Source organism: Camelina sativa, chromosome 20, assembly GCF_030686135.1.
Source record: "Camelina sativa cultivar CO46 ecotype springtype chromosome 20, ASM3068613v1".
NCBI classification, from domain to species: Eukaryota; Viridiplantae; Streptophyta; class Magnoliopsida; order Brassicales; family Brassicaceae; genus Camelina; species Camelina sativa.
Window position 1 is genome coordinate 21813803 of NC_141899.1, and position 21149 is coordinate 21834951.

General features: G+C 38.4%; 5 protein-coding genes across 8 annotated transcripts; all 5 read right to left on the reverse strand.

Moving 5' to 3' along the window:
- Positions 1 to 308: 308 nt before the first annotated feature.
- Positions 309 to 1431, reverse strand: LOC104771232 (uncharacterized). The gene is made up of 3 exons (XM_010495727.3): positions 1229 to 1431; positions 1020 to 1111; positions 309 to 917 (listed from the first exon to the last, which is right to left on the reverse strand). Exons 1-3 carry the CDS (start codon positions 1353 to 1355, stop codon positions 465 to 467), a joined length of 672 nt encoding a protein of 223 aa, XP_010494029.1. The 5' UTR covers positions 1356 to 1431; the 3' UTR covers positions 309 to 464.
- Positions 1432 to 1460: 29 nt separating this feature from the next.
- On the reverse strand, positions 1461 to 5744 carry LOC104771233 (pentatricopeptide repeat-containing protein At5g27270). Of its 2 annotated transcripts, none has more exons than XM_010495728.3 (8): positions 5002 to 5744; positions 3505 to 4909; positions 3099 to 3410; positions 2722 to 2826; positions 2553 to 2640; positions 2351 to 2472; positions 2138 to 2202; positions 1461 to 2023 (listed from the first exon to the last, which is right to left on the reverse strand). In XM_010495728.3, the coding sequence occupies exons 1-8, from the start codon at positions 5542 to 5544 to the stop codon at positions 1535 to 1537; spliced, it is 3129 nt and encodes a 1042-aa protein (XP_010494030.2). In that variant the 5' UTR covers positions 5545 to 5744; the 3' UTR covers positions 1461 to 1534. The 2 variants fall into 2 exon arrangements, with proteins under 2 accessions (XP_010494030.2, XP_010494031.1); XM_010495729.3 differs by having other exon boundaries at positions 3505 to 4926; positions 5002 to 5629.
- A 120-nt stretch (positions 5745 to 5864) lies between these two features.
- On the reverse strand, positions 5865 to 9709 carry LOC104771234 (uncharacterized). Its single transcript, XM_010495730.3, has 2 exons — positions 9479 to 9709; positions 5865 to 9288 (listed from the first exon to the last, which is right to left on the reverse strand). The coding sequence occupies exon 2, from the start codon at positions 9192 to 9194 to the stop codon at positions 5961 to 5963; it is 3234 nt and encodes a 1077-aa protein (XP_010494032.2). The 5' UTR covers positions 9195 to 9288; positions 9479 to 9709; the 3' UTR covers positions 5865 to 5960.
- Positions 9710 to 11189: 1480 nt separating this feature from the next.
- LOC104771236 (FRIGIDA-like protein 5) lies at positions 11190 to 15153 on the reverse strand. Its single transcript, XM_087506598.1, has 6 exons — positions 13943 to 15153; positions 13676 to 13857; positions 13258 to 13552; positions 12430 to 13020; positions 12075 to 12253; positions 11190 to 11985 (listed from the first exon to the last, which is right to left on the reverse strand). The coding sequence occupies exons 1-6, from the start codon at positions 14964 to 14966 to the stop codon at positions 11413 to 11415; spliced, it is 2844 nt and encodes a 947-aa protein (XP_087362724.1). The 5' UTR covers positions 14967 to 15153; the 3' UTR covers positions 11190 to 11412.
- Positions 15154 to 15529: 376 nt separating this feature from the next.
- Positions 15530 to 20313, reverse strand: LOC104771237 (uncharacterized). 3 transcript variants are annotated; one of them, XM_010495733.3, is made up of 6 exons: positions 20149 to 20313; positions 19951 to 19996; positions 17357 to 19791; positions 16544 to 17119; positions 16256 to 16416; positions 15530 to 16166 (listed from the first exon to the last, which is right to left on the reverse strand). In XM_010495733.3, the coding sequence occupies exons 3-6, from the start codon at positions 19755 to 19757 to the stop codon at positions 15729 to 15731; spliced, it is 3576 nt and encodes a 1191-aa protein (XP_010494035.1). In that variant the 5' UTR covers positions 19758 to 19791; positions 19951 to 19996; positions 20149 to 20313; the 3' UTR covers positions 15530 to 15728. The 3 variants fall into 3 exon arrangements, with proteins under 3 accessions (XP_010494035.1, XP_010494036.1, XP_010494034.1); XM_010495734.3 differs by having other exon boundaries at positions 19951 to 19982; positions 20149 to 20268; XM_010495732.2 differs by lacking the exon at positions 20149 to 20313 and having other exon boundaries at positions 19951 to 20099.
- Between the last annotated feature and the right edge of the window lie 836 nt (positions 20314 to 21149).

Here is a 21149-nt window from a genome sequence, read left to right on the forward strand (position 1 = left end):
ACCACACTGTAAAACATCAGCTCATTCCGAAACAGAGTTACACATTCCATTTGGCATACAGTCAAAATGCAAACTTTCTAAGCCTGAGAACAAAAAGCCACCATAATTTCACAAAAAAAAAAAATGTCTCTCTGTAAGCTTTACTAGAGATCCCAACTACTTTCTCTAGCAGAAAAACAGTATCCAATCACTTCAATACAGTGTTTGACATTTAACATTAAAAATAGGTAGGTTTCAAATTCAAAGTAACAAGGAAGCAGTCTTACATCCAAATCTACTACCCTCCCCGAGAAATTCAGAACATGAGCTATATACATGACCAATTTTATTATATCCGAATGTTATTGATGCTAAGAAGGTACGAGAAAGTAGCTATTATATATACAGATATATAAAACACCAGATAATCACAAGATTGTACAGAGAGGGTTATTATTAAATCATAACTTAGTCCAAACCCTCTTTTACAGAGGGAAATGGTTTTTGCTACCGCCAGCATCATCATCATCATCATCATCATGAGCATTACCATCATCATCGAAAAGATTCAACCCTGTAACATCCCAGTTAGCATCTCTATAGTTGAAGCTGGAGCTGCTAAGATAATACTTAACCTCATGAAACAAGTTGAGATTATCCACAAGCTTATGGAACACATTGCATCCACAGCACTGCACGAAGACAGTGCCGTCAGTGTAAGCATGTGGATTAATAGCTCTTGTAGTTCTCTGACCACAGACGTTGCAAGTGAAGGCAACACGCATTCGCCTACGAGGCGATTTCGTGAACAGTGACCATGGAAACGTCGAAACCGTCTCTGTATCGGGTTTAGCCGGTAGAGAAGGTCCTTCCATACCTGAACCGGTTGTCCAGCCTTTAACCGAGGCTGCACTCAACACCAATCCCATTGCTTCATCCTAAATATACAAATCAAATCACACGAATCAAACAAAAACCTAATCAATTTCGATTTCCACAAGTGAGATCGAGGTTTTTTTTTTTTTTTTTTTTTTTTTTACATTCGAGAGTGTTCGATTTTGGAAAAGAGGAACGAGGCTTGATGAGTTCGATTCGGATTGTTGCTGATGATCGTAATCTTTGTCTTCTTTCTCTGGATTCAAAACAAAAATTACGATTGAGATAACGATTCGAAAACAAAATTAAAATAAAATCACGATCTCGAGAGAGATTGATCGGAAGAAATAATGGAAATTGAAGTTTTGTATACTCTTGGAGAGACGGACGATTCTGGGAGAAGATGATGAGTCTGTTCTCTTCTTTGGAGAGAAGATGGAGACTGGCGAAGATGAGGACGAGATGATTGTTGCTGCAGAGCTTAAAGCTGAAGCTTCCATGGTTCGATCGATCTAAAAGAAGAAAGAAGCTTAACACAGAAACGAAACTTTTTGTTTCTTTCCCCTTTTTGTTTGTGAGTTTATCTTTGGAGTTTTTGAGAGATATTTTTGTATTAAAAAAAAAAACTAAATTATTATTTATTTTAATCTGTATAAAATTTTGTTTAAATTGTTTAAATTTATACATCTTGTAGTCTTGTACCAACAGCTTTATACAGATCTTGGACTACACTGCTAACAAATCTGTCATCTTCCACAGAGCTTCTTATCATTTTCTCATAGAACAATATCCCTTTCTCGGCGTTACCACAGCTCATGTATCCTTTTAGGATCGTGCGCTTGCAAGCGCTGTCCGGGCTTATATTGGCTTCAGACATCTTGCAGTATATCCTTTCGGCATCATCCATCATCCCAGCTTTGGCGAAGGCAAAGAGCAATGAACTGAAATGGCTGTGAGATAGCGGGATGCCTTTCTCTTGCATGAGAGTTATCGTCTTCTCCGCTTCTGCGTACTGTGAACTCTCAGCATAAGCTTGAACTAAAGAGAGGTAGGTGGATGATGAGTCGTTGGTACAGCGACCACTTCTTTCCATTGCTTGCAGAAGTTCATCGACCTCGCGATGGAGTCTACTGCTTGCACATGTTTTGACCATCATGTTGTAGCTAGGCTGCAATTATTCTCCCCAGAATTAACAATTATCCATTCTTAGATTTTAAGAAATATCTCATAAAGCCACTAAATAGACCCTAAGAACAACTTTGCTTGAAAACGTTAAACCTACCGCTCCAGGTTTGATCCCTTTCTTCTGCATTTCAGTAAACAATGCCAATGCTTCACTCATCTTTCCTGGAAATAGAAAATTCCATTTGTTACTGTAAATAACCAGAATAAAAGACAGGTAACTGTTACACAAAGGTTCCACGTCTGCAATAAATTGTGAATCTACTTCATACACGACGACACATAAATATAAATTTCTCGATTAGGTGCATACCAGCCTTTCCATAATGCATAATCATATTTGTGTATACTTTCTCGTCCAGATATAATCCCGATCTACGGGCGTTACTAAAAACCTCAATTGCTTTGTCCAGCTGCAGACCCCGCCCATACACGCTGTATCACACAATGGATGGAATATTAGGTATTGACCAACTTCAGTCTTAAACATAAGTAACCAGTTCTAATGCAGTTACCTGATCATTGTGTTATAGGTCTGAATCGAACAAGGAACACCTGCATTATGCATCCGCTCATAAATTTCGGATGCACATTGTAGTTTACCTGTGACAACAGAGGTTTGAGTGTTGGTTCCCTACACCATAAAGTTAGGCTGCAATTGATAAACGATCTATTCTGTTCTACCTGCTTCAAGCATTGCCTTGATAAGAGTATTATACCCAACGGTGTCAAGCTCCATATTTTTTTCAAGGCAGGTCTGTGATATATGTTCTGCTTCCCGGTGTTTCCCTGTAATTAGGATAATACAGTTTCCTTACATAGCATTTTAACACTGGAAGTCTGGAACTAACAGTAATATAGAACGTTTATTAACACTGAAGTCTGCAAGTAGTTGGTTAAAATGTAACCGTCATATATCAAACACACAATATTCAAAGCCAATCGAAAAATCTTCAGCCAAATTTCCAATGATGTGCTATAATAATAAGATAATTTGGGGGTCTGATTTCTCTGAACTTTTTTTTGGGAAGGAAGGAGATGATATTTTCCATTTGACATACCTCGATTTGTTAGAGCATTAACAAGTATGCTGATGGTAACAGCTCCTGGGTCACAGCCCTTTTTTGCTGATTCCATGAAGAGTCCATATGCATCTTCAAGCCAGCCACATCTTACGTAAGCATCAATCATTGAGCTGATAACAGATTTCCCCAGATTTTTAGATTCTTCTGCTGTACGGTAAAGCCGCTTCGCCTCTTTAAGCTTCTGTAGCCTCCCATAAACAGCAATCAAAGTCGCGACTGTTTCCTCCTCTATCGTGAGTCCTAGTTCAATAATCAAATCGGCAAGAATCTCTGCTTTAGATACATCACCTGCATAAAAAAGAACTTAATCTTCAACAACATATCCAGAGCTTGTTAACAAGCATCCAGAACGAACAACAAAGAACCAGATTGAACTTCCTACCTTCTCTCACAAAGCTAATTATGACTCGATTTACTGCCAATGAACCATGATCAGTCGTGAACATTAATTTCAGTATTGCTTCAGTCTCATTCAAATTTCCCTCTTTTAGTCGCAAAGTGAGCAGCAATCCGAGAGCTGTGAGATCAAGTCGACTCACGTTTATAACTGCTTCGTGTTTAACTTGCTTGTTTCTTTCGATATGCATTGCCTCTGCAAGTGTTTGTACAAATCTGTTATCCTTAACCTCGGATTCTCTACTCATTTTCTCTACCAACTCTATAGCTTCTGATACCATTCCCTCCTTGCAATACACTCTCATAGCCGTCTTGTAAAGCTCTATATCAAAGTGCACTTGATCAGCCATTATGTGCTTGATAAAAACCTTAGCTTTCTCTCCTAAATTGAGTCTGGTATACAAATTGAGCATGTCGTTACAAGAACTAGCATCAGGAAGTCCAGTCTTTGATAAAGCTCGAAATGCTTCCTCAGCACAGTCAACATTCTGTATCTTAGCATAACACTGTAACATGACAATAAAGGCAAATCTGGAAAAAGGAATCTCTCTGGTCTTCATCATTTCAATTACATCTAATGCTTTGACAACATTTCCCGAGTTCAGATGAACTTGAGACATTGCCAAATACGTTTTCTCACCAGCCAGTAGATTCAGGCGTTCAGTCTCCTCAAACATACTTTGCGCATCATGGAAAAGTCCAAGCTTCCCATATATTCTGATGATCAACCCACGAATGACCTCATCAGCTGGAATTTTATTTCTTTCCATGTCTGCAAAGAGTGAAAGCGCTTTCGGGTAATTCTCAGTTTTGTAATATAAACTCAACATAGAAGCACAAGTATAGTTGCTCGGAACGATTCCTTGAGATCTCATGTCCTCATACAATCGAACAGCCTGATCCCAATCACCAGCCTTCAGACTTAAACCAATAACCGAGCTGTAAGTTACTTCCTCTGGAACAAACCCCAAGCTCTTCATCTCACCAAAAGTTTCCAACGCATCCTCGTTAAAACCTTGTTTAGCATATGAACTCACAACCAACGTATACGTGAATTCAGTCGGTGGCACACCTTCCTCGACCATCTCTAACCATAAATCAATCACTTTCTCATGAAGTGATTTCTTCTGAAGAGACGACATCATGAAATTATACACGGAAGAAGCTAAAACGATCCGCCTTTCTTGAACAGCTTTGTAAAACGTCAACATAGCGTTGTGACGTCCCCATCTAGCGTATGTACACAACATTGTACCACAAGCTACTGCATCTGGCTCACATCCCACTTCAAGCATTTCCAAAAAAGTTTCCTCAGCCATCTTAATCTTCCCGACTTGTCCATACAAACGGAGAACAATCGTATAGACAACTACACTCGGACGGTAACTTAACTGTTTAACACAAAAATCTATCACCAAAGCTTTCATTAAACCAAAATCTACAGAATCCTCAAAAGCAAAAGGTTTTTAGAAGAGAATCAAACCTGCAATTTCATCCAAGAGAAGAAATCTCGAACTTGTCTCCAACCTCTTTGTTCTTTCAAAACAACACACATATCTCTAAAGCTCAGCTTCGTTACAAAGCTACTCATCACGAATCTCATATCATCACCACTACCTTGTCTCCGCTGTGACAAGCCTCTCACCGTTTTAATCGCAGCCACCACATGTTTCCCGTACATCTGACCATTCCGATCATCTTCCATATACTGAACCATTTGCTCAGGAGTTCGCTTAATCCATTTGGGAGTCATAGCGTGTGAGCCTTGGTTCCTTCTCAACGTGCTTAGATACTGTGCTTTCTTCTTTATGATTCGTCGAGCGTCGTCGTCTGATAACGGATGTTTCGGCCTCTCGTATCTCGGTTTCGGTTTTTCCGGGTTACTGTCGCTAAGTGACCACGGGTCGGGTCGTACTCCGGGCGAAGAAGATGACGTTACTGATATTTTTGACTTTCTTGAGGGTATTTTGGGAAGAAAAATTGAAGGATTGAAGTGCGTTGTGGAAGTGAGGAAGTCACTCTTCATTGCTTCTTCTTCTTCTTCTTCTTCTTAAATTTCCCCGGCCACAACCTCGCCGTCGCCGTATCCACTACAACTCAAAGACGGTCTCATAATTTAGACCTGGGATTATCCGGTTTTATTCGGTTTAATCTGTTTTGGTTTGTCTCCAATCAAAATCAACTTAATTTCCGGTTTATTTCGTTTGATTACTTAATTTAATCTTCATTCTTTTTTCAGTCTTTGCCGTTTGATTTTATATTTTTACTTTTTTGTCCTATTTTCTTACCGCAATATTATCACCCAACATGTTAAAAATTTACTAACATCGTTGCTTCGGCATAGTCTGATCAACACTAACGTATATTCCAACTTAGTGACACCAACACATTCTCCAAATTATGTCGCAAAAGATATGTGCGATTGACAAAAGGAAGAGAGACCTATGTGTTCTTTGAGTTGAGACCCCAAACTGCTTTCAGGTCAAGCTCCCAGTATTCACCATCACCACACGGTGTCACGCTTCTCTCGTGTCTGAACGCAGGAATCTGATGCGAGAGCGAGAACCGACACGCTTCAGTCTTTGGAATGTCTACTACACAACCAGCATTTGACTGTTGACTCCTTTCGTAGAAAGGCTTGTTATTGAACTCTTTCGCAATCAAAGACACCACTTGTATCCTCTGCTTGTCGGTTTCCACTACTTCTACAATCTCAAGTTCTTCAGCCTCAGCAAAGTTTGTGGTATTCCAGTTCTTGTACAGAGCCCAGATCTCACCCTTCCCTGGGTATACTTCGAATCTGTTCTTTTTACTCTTCACGGCTTTAACCTGATGTGAGAAGCTGCTAGGTGAAAGGACTTCTGCTTTACCGGTTTTCAATTTGAAGCGGCCACAGCACACGGGTCGTGCCATGTGTATTGGAAGGCGACACAGCTCTAGAGGTGCTACATGTAACTTGAATTCAGGGATATTGTCGATTACCTTGATCTGAACGTACTTTCTGGGAATCCCTTTGTCATTGCTATAAATGGCCCATATTTGATCAATCTGGAATTTGTCCCAAGATCTCTGCTTCTCAAAGTTGAAATTGTTTTCTTTCTCGGTTTGGCAATTGGATGGCACAAGAGTCTCTGGTTCTGGGCTTTTCGCAGCAGAATCATCATTTCTCCCATCTTTCTTTAGGCTCCCTGTCAGTTTGTAAAACCCACCTGGTTGTGCACAGTATTCACCATTTTTAGAACTCTTCTTCTCAGCTATTTCTCCGCCTGACCGTGAAGTTACTTGACTGTTTGTTTGACTCAACAGACGAGGAGATTTTCGCAGTTTCAAGTCATCTACTGCTTTCACACTCTTTCTTGACTTCTTCACTGAGTTCATGTCATGATTAGTGCGTCTACCATCAGATTCACTGGATAATGAACCATGATTGTCATTGACTTTTGGACGTTTCTTTTCAAATAGACTGCTCTTATCTGCCTGCATGTCAACCTTGGAAGCTTCAGGAAAAGGACCAATAGTTTTACCATCCGGCCTTTCTCTATCCAACCCAACATCAGCCTTAGAATTATCACCCTCGAACAATTCTTCTGGTGGTAAAGCAGCAGTGTCTAATTCAAAGCACCCAGGAGGAACACCTTTTCTCTCCTTTCCAGTCATTTTGAATGACGGGACTTTATGCGAAAACCTCAGCATCTCGCTTGGCAGAATTTGAAGTTGGAGAACTCCATACTGTGCCTCTTGGCGAAAGAGGGAGACAAACCCTTCCACTTTTCCCAGATAGGCCACTCCAAGACCAACGCCATCTTTAAAATTAGACAGAACTTCAACAAAGTCATATTCATAAGGCTGTTTATGATTTTTTGAGTGAGCACTCCAACTGATATCCCAGCCTCTGAAAATTGCCCAAACTTCTCCCTTTCTTGGATATATGGCGATGCTATTGTTGCGAGTTAAGTGAAACATCTGACAAGAAAATTTTAAGTGGTCGTTTTCTTCTTGTGAATCACCATCCCGAAAAGTCCCACAAGCAATGGGAATTGAGTTATCTTTATCCTCATGCAGTGGGTCAATCCACGTAATCCACATCTTGAACTCAGAATCCAGCACTTTCTTTATCCGAGCATACAGCCGAGGCATACTGTCAGTCGGATCATACATAGACCACACCTGGTTGACAGCAAAACAGTTTGTTGTCAGTTCAAAATTATTGAACTCTGGATCAGGCAAAATGTTAGCGTTGTGGTTACTGTCCATCTTTCTTGCCATAACCACTCCTTCTCCATTTGCTTCACATTTGTCACCATCTTTGCCTTTGGTTGATGAGATTTCTTGATATCCAGAATCCAAATTTTTCTTAGCTTTTCCTTTAGACACACATGAAGGGGGAAATGAACCACCAGAATCAAGACGTTTATATGATCCAACACCTCCGAATCCTTTTTTTGTAGTTTGCTCAGATTTTAATCCAATGTTTGACCTTGACCTCTTTTTTGGAGGGCTTAGGAAATCATCACTGCCTACCTCCTCCGCGTAAGAACTCTGTTGGCTTCTACTTGGAGATTTCCTCTTATTATTATCTTTTGAATCCGCTTTATCCCTGATAATATCAGAGGCATCAACATTGTTACTCTCCATGGGATCCTCAACACATTTTCTTCTCTTGTTCTTGTCCTCTCTCACAGAAGGTGCTTTATCACTCCTTGAAACTGACTCATCAGGTACAGAATTGGATGCACCCCTTTGAGGTTCTGTAACCTCAGGTTGTGGCTTGTGTAGTTTAGCTGCACTCTTCCTCTTTCTCTCATTACTTGATCCAACATAATTCTTAACGGATGTTTCAGCCTCTACTTTGCGTTTTTTCGCTTCAGTTTTTCTGCTCTCGCCTCCTCCATTATTGTTGTTGTTGAATTTCTCGCTGAAAGTTTCTTTCTTAACGACATCAGCTGCTACAGTTCGTGGTTGAGCAGCAGTAGATTCCACATTTGTATTCACAGATGTGTTACCCGGCCCCTGATTTTGAACTTCTTTTTGACCAGTGTTTGATTTAGGTGGTGCTCTATTAAATCCAGTGTCGTAGGCCATGTAGGAATTTTGACAAATGGTACAGCGCATCAGAGTGTTCACATATGTTCTCAAGTATTTATACCTATAGCCACAATGCGCACAACATGTCCAAAATGTAACACTGTCGATCTTACTATCACTGGCATTGTTTGCAGGTGCACATTGTTGTTGTACACCAGAGTTTACAGTCGAATGGAGATTAGCTAACCGTAAATAGATTCTGCGCCTGATATCATACTGAGACCGTTTATCCCTGTCAGCGAGAAATCCGTTAGCATCCCAAACCAACTTGAAAGCAGCCTCTGCACCGGGAAACTGGTTCTTGTCAGGATGGAGAAGCAAGGAGAGCTTCCTGACCTGCTTCTTGATTGTAGCATCGTCAGCAAAATGCATAACCTGAAGAATACCGTACCAGTTCTCAAGACCTTTGATTTTCTTCTCGGCAGAACAATGGACCTCACATACAGCTAGCATTTGCGGTAAACTCTCGAGACCTGAGAAGAGACCCTGAGCCTTCAACAAAAGCTTCTGAGCCCCAACAAAATCACCATTCTTCATCTTATCCTCAGCTAATGCTTTTGCCCTAAAGGCCTCTTCCTTATTGCAGTCCATTTTGAAACCAAGAAACCTCCTTAAATCAGCTAAAATTCTCAGAGTGCCATAGTAACAACAACAACATCAAATCAAATGAACCAATATCTCATTCCTGAAACACACAAAAAAAAAAAAAAGTAGCCATAGTTGTCATTAGCAAAAATAGTCATCATACTCCAAATTACACAATTTAGCGAACACCAACAATAACCAAAGGGAAACTAAACTAAAACCCTAGAATTAAAGTGAGGCTAGAGAAACAAAAACATAAAATTCGAAATTGGAAGCTTGAGAAACCCAACCGAAACGCTACTTGGACTGCTCTCGTTTCAGGGTGTGGGAATTAGCCAATTAGGGTTCATCAGTGCAATATTTCAAATCTTAGGGGTGGAAAGGAAAACGATTGAAACAATTGAAGAAAGAAAAAAAAAAGGATTGATAATCATTTCTCTCTTCTTTCTCTTTTTTTGTTTTTAATAATAAAATATAAAACGCATTTTGGAAATCTATTGGGCCTTTTACCCATCATTAGTATATTTTTTATTGGTCCATAGGCATCCACATAAAGTTTCAGATTTTTTTTTTTTTTTTTTTTTTATGTATTACAAACAGTAGCACAATAGAGATATTTTGATAATAATAATAACAAAAGAAAAAGAAAAACTCTACAGAAATTATTTTATGTGTACACTTTTGTTTTGGCTTTTTTCTTCACAGAATTTTGTTTGTGCTTCTATATGAAATTTACAACTGTTTTTTACTTTGATTTATTAAGCTGAAGGTACCTGTTTTCCACATTTTGCGCTGTACATATACTACTATTATCGTCACATAAAAGATAGTCCTTGTGTATGTCCTAGCTTAATTATTTGAACAAAAGTAAATAATTCCTCTAGCTTAATTCAATAAGGTTTACTTAATAAAAAAAAAGCAATTTGTTCAATGAGTCTTCTTCACTCTCCACATATAGAGCAAATTTCATTGTGACCTAATAGTACATACACAACGTGGCAAAAATACACATTTAAGAGCATTATTATCGGTCATCTTCGTTTGGAGGGTCTCAATTTTTTTAATATATATATATATATATATATTATTTTATTATTTAATTAAATTTGTTGTCTACAACCAATAAAAATAAAACAGTTGGAAGGTTTTTTTCACACCCGGATGTTTGAGTATCTCTGCAGATTTTTTTTTTTTTTTTTTTTTGTTTGAGTGTCTCTGCAGAGATATTTTATGTGAAAATTTAATCTTTTCTCTCCTTCTTTTTATTTTTTATTATTATTATTTTCTGATACTCATCCCTATAGTATGTGGGATAGGAATGCTCTAAGAAGCCAAAACAAAATAATCCTAGCATAGTGTAAGCCTGTAAGGTTTTGCTAAAAAAAAGGTTAACTTAAAAAACCAAACCTGCTTTCACTGCATATCGAAAATCTATATTAACATTTTTGAAGTACATTTTGTGTTATGCTGTTTAAATTTTACTTATTTAAATTTTTTTTACAACATTAATCCCTAAATAATTTCCAAAATAACATTGCACAGAAACTCATTTCCTAAAACATCTTAAATGAACCAATTTTGTTACGTTTATTCGCATAAAATCTAGACAATATCTATACATTTTGATTTTTCCAAAAACTACTCTATCCATTAAAATTTTATTCCCATAAAATATTCAAAATTATCTTTAGAGATAATATAACCTCTCAAATTTAAAGGATATAATCAATTTTCTATAACAAAAAATTTACAATCCCCATAATTATTTTGACGTTAATAAAGTTCTTAAAAACGACTCCAAATACAACAAAATTATGTGGTATATCACAGGTCAAAACCTAAATAATATTTTAACATCTATATTAAAAATTAAAAAAAAAAAACTTAATCATTTTATTTAAAAAACATAAAGTTATATATAAAAAAAAAATCGTCTCTGTAAATCAAATAAATATTGATAACTAGAAAAATCTAAAAACTAATAAAACAATAACAAAATTACAAACAAATACAAGATAAATTTTAAATTTTATAAATTATAGTACGGTGGTGTACGGAGGGTTAAATCCTAGTATTGTTTACTTTTTGTTCAAACTAAACAAAACATAGAAGAAGTCCCAAAAAAAAAAAAAGAGAGAGACTAAATGGAACGTTTAAAATTTATATATACCATTATGTGAGACACTTAAATCCTCCAAGAACCTTTAAAAGCAGCAAGCAGTGGCTAGAAGTTCCTGTATAAAGGATTGAAAGGTTGATAAACTTGGTAAACTGGGGGTCCCTCTGGATGTCTCCACTCGTTATAATTGTAGTCGGAGTTAGGAATTCCGGTGAAGCCTCCTCTGTCGTAGTTGTCGACAGGCCAAGTTTGTCTTTGATTCAAGGAATAGTCCTGTCTGGTAAAGTGATTCCTTGTGTGCGAAGCAACGTGTCCTGAGTTCTGATTGTTTCCTGACAGGCTGCGTTTTTTGCCTGCTCTCTTATCTTTCCTATTCGAAGACGGTTTGCTCACGGAGGAGGAAGCAGCTTCCCTTGAAGGTTCCACTGGTGTGTTGCTAGTGACAGAAGCAACCTCTGCTACATTTGGTGGTATTTCCGTCTGGGGCTGTTGGATTGTTGAATTGGGTTTGGATGCGGATTTGGATACAGATCCATTAGATGTGTTTTTTCTAAGCTTCAGAAGCGACTTGATTTGTTCCTCGAGGTTCTCCAGTTTGAACTCTGATTCGAGTTTGTGACACGATATGCATTTAATGGCTGCTCTAAGTGTTCTGATCTGTCTGTCTATGGCTGCAACCTGTAATATGTTTGTTTTGTGTTACAAAAATCTCGTTTTAAGATTTTATTGTGAGAAGTTAAGAACAAAAGAAACGGCTGAAATTTTACCTGCGTTGCAGATTCGTTCTTGGCGTCTCTATACGACTTCTCTGCAGATTCCTTTGTTATCCTCAAGGCGTCGTTTATAATAGCGGAAACAGGTTGGAATCTATGGACCATACCAAATGAGTATATGTAGTCGATTGCCTTGATACGATGCCCGCTTTTTAAGAGATTTTGAATGAAACCTGTCGAAACAAAACCATATGAACAAGCTGTCTACACAGTAAACTGGCATAGGGTAAATCGATTAAACAAGTTCATAGAGTTCAAACATTTTCAATAGAAGACATCTATAGTTCAGTAATATAATCTATAGGCCTAGCGGTTTGTAAAAGCGGGAGAGCGTAGAAAAGGGAATCACCTGGAATGGCGTTGTCCAACCCGAGAAACTGGCAAAGATCAGGAGATACAGTTTTCCAATAAGAATTGTCTAGTAGGCCTAAAAGGTCATCAGCCTTGAACTCTGACACAATTCCAAAGATACCAAGAAACTGTAGGAAACAAATGACTTCCAATTCATCCATTTTGCTCTTCAAAATCTTATCTTTCCAGTGAACGGCAAGTTTTTTCGCATCGCCTTTCACAGGATGTCCAATTTGAGGCAGGAGCTTCTTCAGCTGATTCAACAATAAGGAGCAGCTAGCTGAAGTAACCAGCAGCTTGAACTCGTATCCCCCTTCTGCGTTTGTAGGACACAGAGCCATGGACGTGTCTAGAAAAAGCTTTGCTGGATCTGGTGTGCATTTGAGAGCATTGGAGAGATCCTCATTCTCCTTTGGAGGTTGCTTTTTTACTAGCTCCCTTAACATGTCTGCATTAATTAAAGCAGGGAGGATGTTGGACTTGGTTTCAGTACTTGACGGGTGAGTTGCTATGGCGTCTGGCTGATGATTTACTCCGGGTTCTTTAATCTGATTCCCAGAAGGAATGGACGCAACCTCGACCTGCTTCGCTGGATGATTTAAAGGAATTAAAAAAAATGTCAATTTAATGTTCTGATCGAATTTATGTCTCAAGTCCCCACAAAAGAACTTATAGAGGCAATTTTCTGTAAAATTCCTGACGCAAACCAAAAGGCACATGAAACAGAAACTTAAAGTGTTACGTGCGTGAAAGTTAGTGAAAACAAATGTCACAGATAAGTAAGGTCTAGCTGCTAATACAAGAGCAAGGACATGAATCAAGATACCTGTTGAATTCTGAGAAGGAGCTATTGGTTCAGTTAATCTTTGACGTTTAGCTTCATTGTTATGTTCATACGGACTAATCGAGTGAGCATCAGATTTCCCTACAGCTTTGGTTGTATTCTGTCTTTTTTCATAACTTTTATGAACTGGTTCCGTTGCTTTCTGAACTGATTCATCATTCTTCAGTACAACAAGCTTGTTAAGGATTTTAGTAGGAAACATAGACTCGGCTTTGACCTCTTTGATGTACTTAAGGGCCATGACTGCATCAGCTCTTTTCTTCTCCCTCCTTGCTTTCTAAAACATGTCAACAAGCTTAATCAACTTACATCAGACATGAAAACACATCATAAGCTAGATTGAATAGAACACACATCATAAGCCAGATTGAATAGAGTACAAAGAGAGGGGTTAGCTTACCTGCGCCTCCACTGAATTTCCATTCCCAGCAATCGTTCGGGCAGCTTTATCTGAGGAAATCAAGAAGTCAAGCAAAAGTTCTCCTGGTCGTCCTTCTGGACAAAGCTTGTGTAACCGGAATTCACAGATAAATTTCAGTGTTGCGAGATAATCGTCCTTTTTCTTTAGAGTTTCAACCGCACCTACAGAGAAATTCACATGAAGTTACAAATTCTTGGACAACAACTACTGTTGTTAATCAGTCTAAAAACAAAAAGCAGGCCTTACCAGAAACTTTATTTTCTAACCCCATAAGCCGAAACAGTTTCGGGGCTAGATCATACGAAAGGAACCGCTCTAAAAGTGTTAAGAGCACCTCATGAGTAGTCAGAGAGGCCAAACTATAAGCAGCCAGAAACAGCAAGCAACCTAAAACCAGCGAGTTATTGTTCTGATTGGTTTTAGCCTTGGCAATCCAGACAGCCCCTAGTTGAGTAGCTTCCTCTTTCACCTTCGTTGTCATTTTCAGATTCATCTTTATCAACGTATCTAACAGAGCAATGCAACTCTTAACTAGACTATCAAATCTATCACCAGCTTCTCCTAAATCTTTATTCAAGTATTCCTTAAAAGTCCCTTGTATAGCATCCAAAACAAACTTGGCCGGATCCAAATACGGAACCATTCTCGCCAAGGCTGTGTTTTTCTTAACCAAATCATCCGCATCGTCATTGAGGTATAAAGCCGAACACTTTGTGGGCATGGTCACACTTGAGCCCATGTTCTTAGCCAACAAGGAAACCAATGGCTCAAACTCACCTCTCAACTTATCTCTGGCCATACTCTGTTCCTTCACTTGCTTCACCTTCAATTCAAGCTCTTTAGCTCTCACATCGAGTTCCATCAACTTGTCATCAGAAAACCTCTCCACCGATTCCATTCTCGTCGTAAACTTGTCCAACTGTTCAACTTCTCCCTTCTTCTTCTCAACCTCAGCCTCCTTTTCCAAATCAAACTCCTTCTCCTTCTTCTCGAAATCGCTCTGTTTCGAACAAAGCTCCTTCTCCTTCGTCTCCAGTTCCAAAGCTCGGACCTTTATCGATTCCTGAAGCAAGTCTAGCTCTTTGGCTCGCTCCTCGAGGACGCTTCTCGTGGAATCGAAATAGGACTCGATCTCTTTCCATTGAATCGTAAGGAGAAGAACCGAATGAGCACCGTCTTGCAGAGATTCTAGGGTTTTGCGGAGGTTGCGCTTGCTTAAATCAACAAGCTCTAAACCACTCGTTACCTTCTCCATCAAGCTACTACTCATTAACTAAACACACATACACACACACACACACACACAAAAACACTAATACGTTCCTTCACCAACAACTTTGAATTCTTCACTTTCTCCTTTAATTGTTCTCTCTCGGCGCCTGAAATCTGAATGTTGATAATGACAAAAATATTTAGGGTATTTTGTTTTTTCCTTAATTTTCATACCTTTTTTAATTAAAAAATAGAAAACAATTATGGGAATATATATAATTGGAAAAATACACCTCACCGCCTTAAATGAATTTTTTTGTATTTTGACCAAAGAAAAAATAAAAGTTTATCTAGTATTTTTTTAATTGTTGTATGTAAGCATCACTTAAAGATTTGAACCATCATCTTACTAAATTTGAGTGATTTATATATTCTTCAAACTGCAAGAATATAGTTTCACAAATGTTTCTAAGAGTTACTGATTCGAAAACGGTAAACTAACCTCAAACGTAGTTTACCACCTAATGCAACCTACTCTATTCAACTAACTGTTCTTTAACTAGTAAACTAACCAAGTTATAATTATCACTATAGCATACGAATATGATTTGCACAAGAGAATTTATATGTAAAGAGATCTTGAAGAATAAAAGCATTCCCATACATGAGGATGTTCCCTCTGCATATTCTTGTTTTTTTTCTTTCTACATTAGACTTTACAAAAGGATTAAGAGCTATTAACCACAAACCAATCTAGACCAAAATACCAAACTATACCTTAGTATTTTACTTTTCTAAGTACTAGCTTCAGACTTAAGACTTAGAATCTGCTGTCATAGCTAGATGGATTGAAGCAAGGTCTAATCAAAGGTCTAGAAACCGCAGGATCCATCCTTGGGCGTTTAAAACCAGCCTGGTGTGAAGATTGACCATAGTACACACTTGAACTACCAGCTTGATATGTTTCCAAGTTGTCTAGGACCTGTTGATTTGGTGATCCACTACCGCTGGTAGGATAGGTTGGGTTCGAGCCCTGAGTGGTGATGTATGAGCTTTTAATGACTGTATGTGAAGCCTGCATATGAAGCTGCGGAGGTTGAACTGGGGCAAATGATGAGACCGCATATTGATTCTGATTTTGAATTCCCCGCGGAACCATGAATTTGACGATAAGGTCCACAGGAAGATCGATTTCCAGTTGGAACTCTTCAATGAGTTCAATTATCTCTCTCAGTTTTGCACCATCTCTGTCTTCAGCCTAGAAGCCAACATATAACATATATATAAACCAACAATGACAATAGAATACACAGTTTGGGAAGACATAAATCAGAAGCAAGCTTTAACCTGTGAATCAAATCTTCTCTTATCCTTGGGAGAGCGTCTAAGATTGATGATCTCTTCTTTCAAGAACACTAGGGGAGAAAAGCTGCACTTCAGGTTGAAATAAAATACATAGCGGATTGCCAGAAAATATTGGCGTTCGTCTAGGAGTTGTCTGACCAAGCCTGCAACGATAAACAAAGAGTCAGACATACTTCATCAATCTTTTGAGTATCACTAATGCAAAGAAGAAACTGTTAAAAAAAAAAAAAAAACACATAGACAACAATATGTTGCAGTAGTAAAACTTACCTGAGATGGCATAACGAAGACCAAGAGATTCAAAGAGTTTCGGAGCCTGTTTGAAATGAGCAACATTCATGGCAAATCGTAACGTACTATCTCGATCTGTTCTCTGCACTAAGTTATACGCCACAATGAGTTGCAGAAAGCCCCAAGCTTCAAGCGGTGACATCTGAGCACTATTTCCCATCATCAGGCTCCATCGATTTGCCACTTGTAATGCATCTGACAGTAGATGTTTGCTAGATCTTACAACACGTGGCAGCACATCCAAAAGGGAAACCAAATGCTTAACTATAGGCTCTTTCAAACTCAACTCCCCTCTCTGCTGAGCACCCATGAGTTCATCGTTCACCAAATTTAGAACATACCCGGCTGGATCTGTCATAACTTGAAGTCCAGTAAAGACCTCATTCGGCGAAAAAGAAGCTGAGACCTCAGGGTCCCAAAGAGCATCTTCATTACCCAAATCAGATGATGCTATGTTTTCTTGGACATCCGGGTGGGGAGAATTACGACTATTTCTGCCTGGTGCTTCAGGGTGCTGTTCAGGCTTATCATCCAATGAAGATAGTAGAGTGTTGACTGCGCAAAAAGTAAAAAGAAAAACTTCAATAAGCATCACAAGACTACATTATAGGACTTAATTGTTATTTCTTAACGGTCTAAAGTTTTAGTAATATTTTGCTGGTAGATATCTAGACTATGTGGGATCCGGGTTTAAAGAATACATTTAATAGCAGAACAAAAAATATCATAAAAGAATCTTTATGCTACTTGAAGACGAGGGAACAAGTAAATCTTTTTATTCAGAAAACTGACCAGGTGCTAAAGATGATACTCCAAGAGCCTCACACAGACTCGGAGCGTATTGGCAAAGAAAGGCGGCATCAAACAGATTTTGGACTTTGTCAGCATCAAAAGTGTATGCCAAACTAAATGCAGCTAGAAAGTGCAGAAAACCCAAAACCGCCACTGGATTTTCTGCCTTGACCAGTGTTGTCTTCTTCCATTCAGTGGCTGATTTGATAGCTTCTCCCTGTACATCAGTCTTGGGTTCTGGTGACATATCCATTAAGCATTCCAGCAAACAAATGCTACTCCTTCTAACACTATCTGGTTCAAGCTTTGTTATTGCCGTCCTTTCATGAAGCTCCTGTATTGTGACTAACACAAGCTTTGCCGGGTCAGAAGAGGCTTTTAGAGCACACAAAACATCAAGGTGAAGCTGACGACATTTCCTCAGATGCCCATGTAAGACTAACTGCAAACTTTTCTCGTCACGTATACCAGCGTCACGTACCAAGTCAACTCGTTGATCAGGGTTGTTTTGCTGACAAAAGCTGGCAAGTTTCTTTGCTTCCAGCTCATAATCCTTAACGCATTTAGCCAACTTTTGTTCTGTGGATTTCAGTTGCTCATTTTTTTTATCAATCCTTTCCTCCCGAGCATCAAGTTTTTTCTCTTTCCGTTCAATATTTTCTGAGCGAACACGAACTTGCTTCTCCTTCATTCCAAGTTCTTTTTCACGCTCTATCAACGATGCTTTTAGTTTGACTTGCTCTGCCTCTTTAGATTGGAAGCTGTCTTGAATCTTTTTAGCCTCTTCTTGTAACGACTTTAACTCCTTCTCTTTCATTTCCCAGTTTTGGAGACACTCTCTGTATGTATCTTTCACAGCGCAAAGTTCCTTTTCCTTGGAAACAAATTCTGCAGTGGATTTTTCTAGATGTTTTTCAGTCGAATCCAGTTTGTTCTGTTTTGAATGTTGTTTCTCAGAGAGTTGCTGGATAGTTTTCTCTTTAGTGACAATCTCTAAAGATAGTTTACGAATCTCCTCAGTTATCTCACTGTGTTTCTTCTCTTTAGAAGCAAGTTCTTCACTGTGTTCCTCGAGGAGCATTTTGATTGACTCATTGTGACCAGTCCGTTCCTGAATCAGCCTTTCAATCTTCTCCAACTCCTTACCCTTTGATTTAACCTGTTGACATATCTCTTTCATCTCGTTGTTTAGTGAGTTGGCCAGGTCAAGGTCCAGACTCAGTCCATCCAACTCTTTCTTTTTAGAAACAAGTTCCAGAGACCGTGTCTGAAACAGCTTCTGCTGAGAAGCTAGTCGCTCTTCCACCGACTCAAGCTGCTTCCCATACTCTCCAATTTTATCGAGAACCGCTGTAAGATCCTTTTTCTTTCTCTCTATTTCCTCCTCCAACTCTCTATTGCGAGTTTGACTCCTAACAAGATGTTCCATCTCTGCGCTGATCTCGTCACGGTGCCTCTGAAGATCAATATTCATCTGTTCTAATTGTTTCCATTTCGATTCAACCTCCCCCTGAGTCTTTATCATCTCCGAGGTCCGTGTCTCAAACAGCTTCTCAGTATTAGCAATTTCATCGACAACCAATTTGAGATCCTTATTCTTTCCCTCTATTTCCTCTTCTAATGCTTTCCTGTTAGTTTGAGTCCTAGCCAAACACTCCTTCTCTGAGCTGACCTCAACACGATATCTCTCAAGATCAACATTCATCTGTTGTAATTGTTCCGCTTTTAACTCAACCTCACCCTGAGTCTTTATTAGTTCCGAGGACCGTGTCTCAAACAGCTTATCACATTCAACAATTTTATCCAGAACCAATGTGAGAGCTTTCCTCTTCCCCTCTAACTCCACTTCCAATTCTCTCCTGTCATTCTTAGTCCTACACAAATGCTCCTTCTCTGCGTTTAACTCAACACGATATCTCTCAAGATCAGTCACCATCCCACTTAACTGTTCCCCCCGCAAATCAAGATCAACCTGAGTCTTTCTCAACAATTCCACCAACTCATTAAGTTGACCTGTCTTTGACCTGTGCTCAACATTACACTCTTCCAGCGACTTCCTAAGAGAAGCCAATTCCTCTTTTTTATCTTCAATTTCACTCCTAAAGCCATTAGCTTTCATCTCCACATCACCCATCACAGCTTCCGCCGCTTCAACCACTTTAACCCTTTCTTCAAGAGCAAAATTTCGCGTCTCAAACTCAACCTCCTTGGACACCAACTCCCTAAACCTCTTCTCTACCTTATCCCCCGCTGATTTCAAATGATCCTCCAAATCACACCACTGAAGATTCAAGATAAGTACATCCGAGGCTTGAGACTTAATCTTCTCCATCGTTTTACGAAGATTCTCTTTTTTCAGATCACAAAGCTTTATCTCGTCCTCAACCTTTACTTCCTCCATTCCTTTCAATTTCTTCAACTCCACGGAAGAGATCCTTATAATAATAATAAATAAAAACCCACAAGAGAAAACAAAAAAAAAACACAAAATCACCTTCAATCTCGATAAAGCTCTCACCTTTAGGCAGATTCCAAGCCAGAGAGTAAATAAAAACAGAGACAGAGAAAAGACAGTAACAAAAACAAGACCGTACCTTTGGCGACGTTTCCGTACAGGAACCAGCGACTGAACAGAGAACACTGTAAGAAAATTAGGGTTTTGAAAACGAACAGAAGATAACGAAGGAGTGTAAGCCGCAATTCGGAGAAGCAAATGAGAGGCAGAGAAGGAAGAATCAAAGAATCAAACCCTAGAGAGAAAGAGAAGAGAAGAGAAGGGAAAAAAGAGAGACCTTTGTGTGTGTGTGTGTGTGTACGAACGAGTGCTTCAACTGTGTGTCTTCCTTATTTTCGCCGTTTTGTGAAAAGAGACTTAATTTATCTCTTTATTTATTCATTACTCGCGAAAGTGTGGTTTTAAAAACAGAGATAATCTCTGCTTATATTTGGTTCGGTTCGAATTTCAATAAACCTAACTGCCTGTAAACATTTCTAATCATGATTTAATAGTATTAATTACTAGTTTTTTTGCCGTCAAAATTTTAAAAACCAAAAACCAAAAACAAACAAAAAAAATACTAGTAACTTTACGTCTAACATGTCATATGGCCCATATGGGATAACATGCTTGTCTTTCTGATTGTCAAATCAAAATTATGTCAATGTTGTAAAAATATCACATATATTATATATATAAATATATATATATATATTTTTTTTGGTCATCTAGAATTTTATTGATATAGTTTGGTGGAATGCACCGGTGAATTACAAACTTATACTGACAGAAAACAAGATTTCTCCAGAATCTAATGCTCGAAAAAGGGAAGCAAAGATCGATACTAAGGGCATCTCCAACAAGCCCTTATCCCCTCAAATTTTGAGGTTTTTGACAACCCATCAAGTCTTCAAATCTTCAAATTTTGAGCTTTCACTATTCAGAACCTCAAAACTACTTTTTATTTTCAGTTTAGTCCCTATATTTATGTCTTTCATAATTTATTGTATAAAATTTAATTAAGAAACTTAAGCATACTAAAATAAATTTAATAAACAAAAAATAATTTGTAATATTAAAAACAAAGTACAAAACAAAATATAATATTAAAACAAAGTTACAAAACAGATACATTAAACAAGATTCTCACAAAATAAAAATACATTAAACAAACTTAACACAAATTAAAGCAAAATACACATATGTAAATTACTTGAACACACATATATTACATATATTACAAGTTGTACCAATATACTAGTAATTAGGTAAATCGGATCCTGAACCTCCCAAATC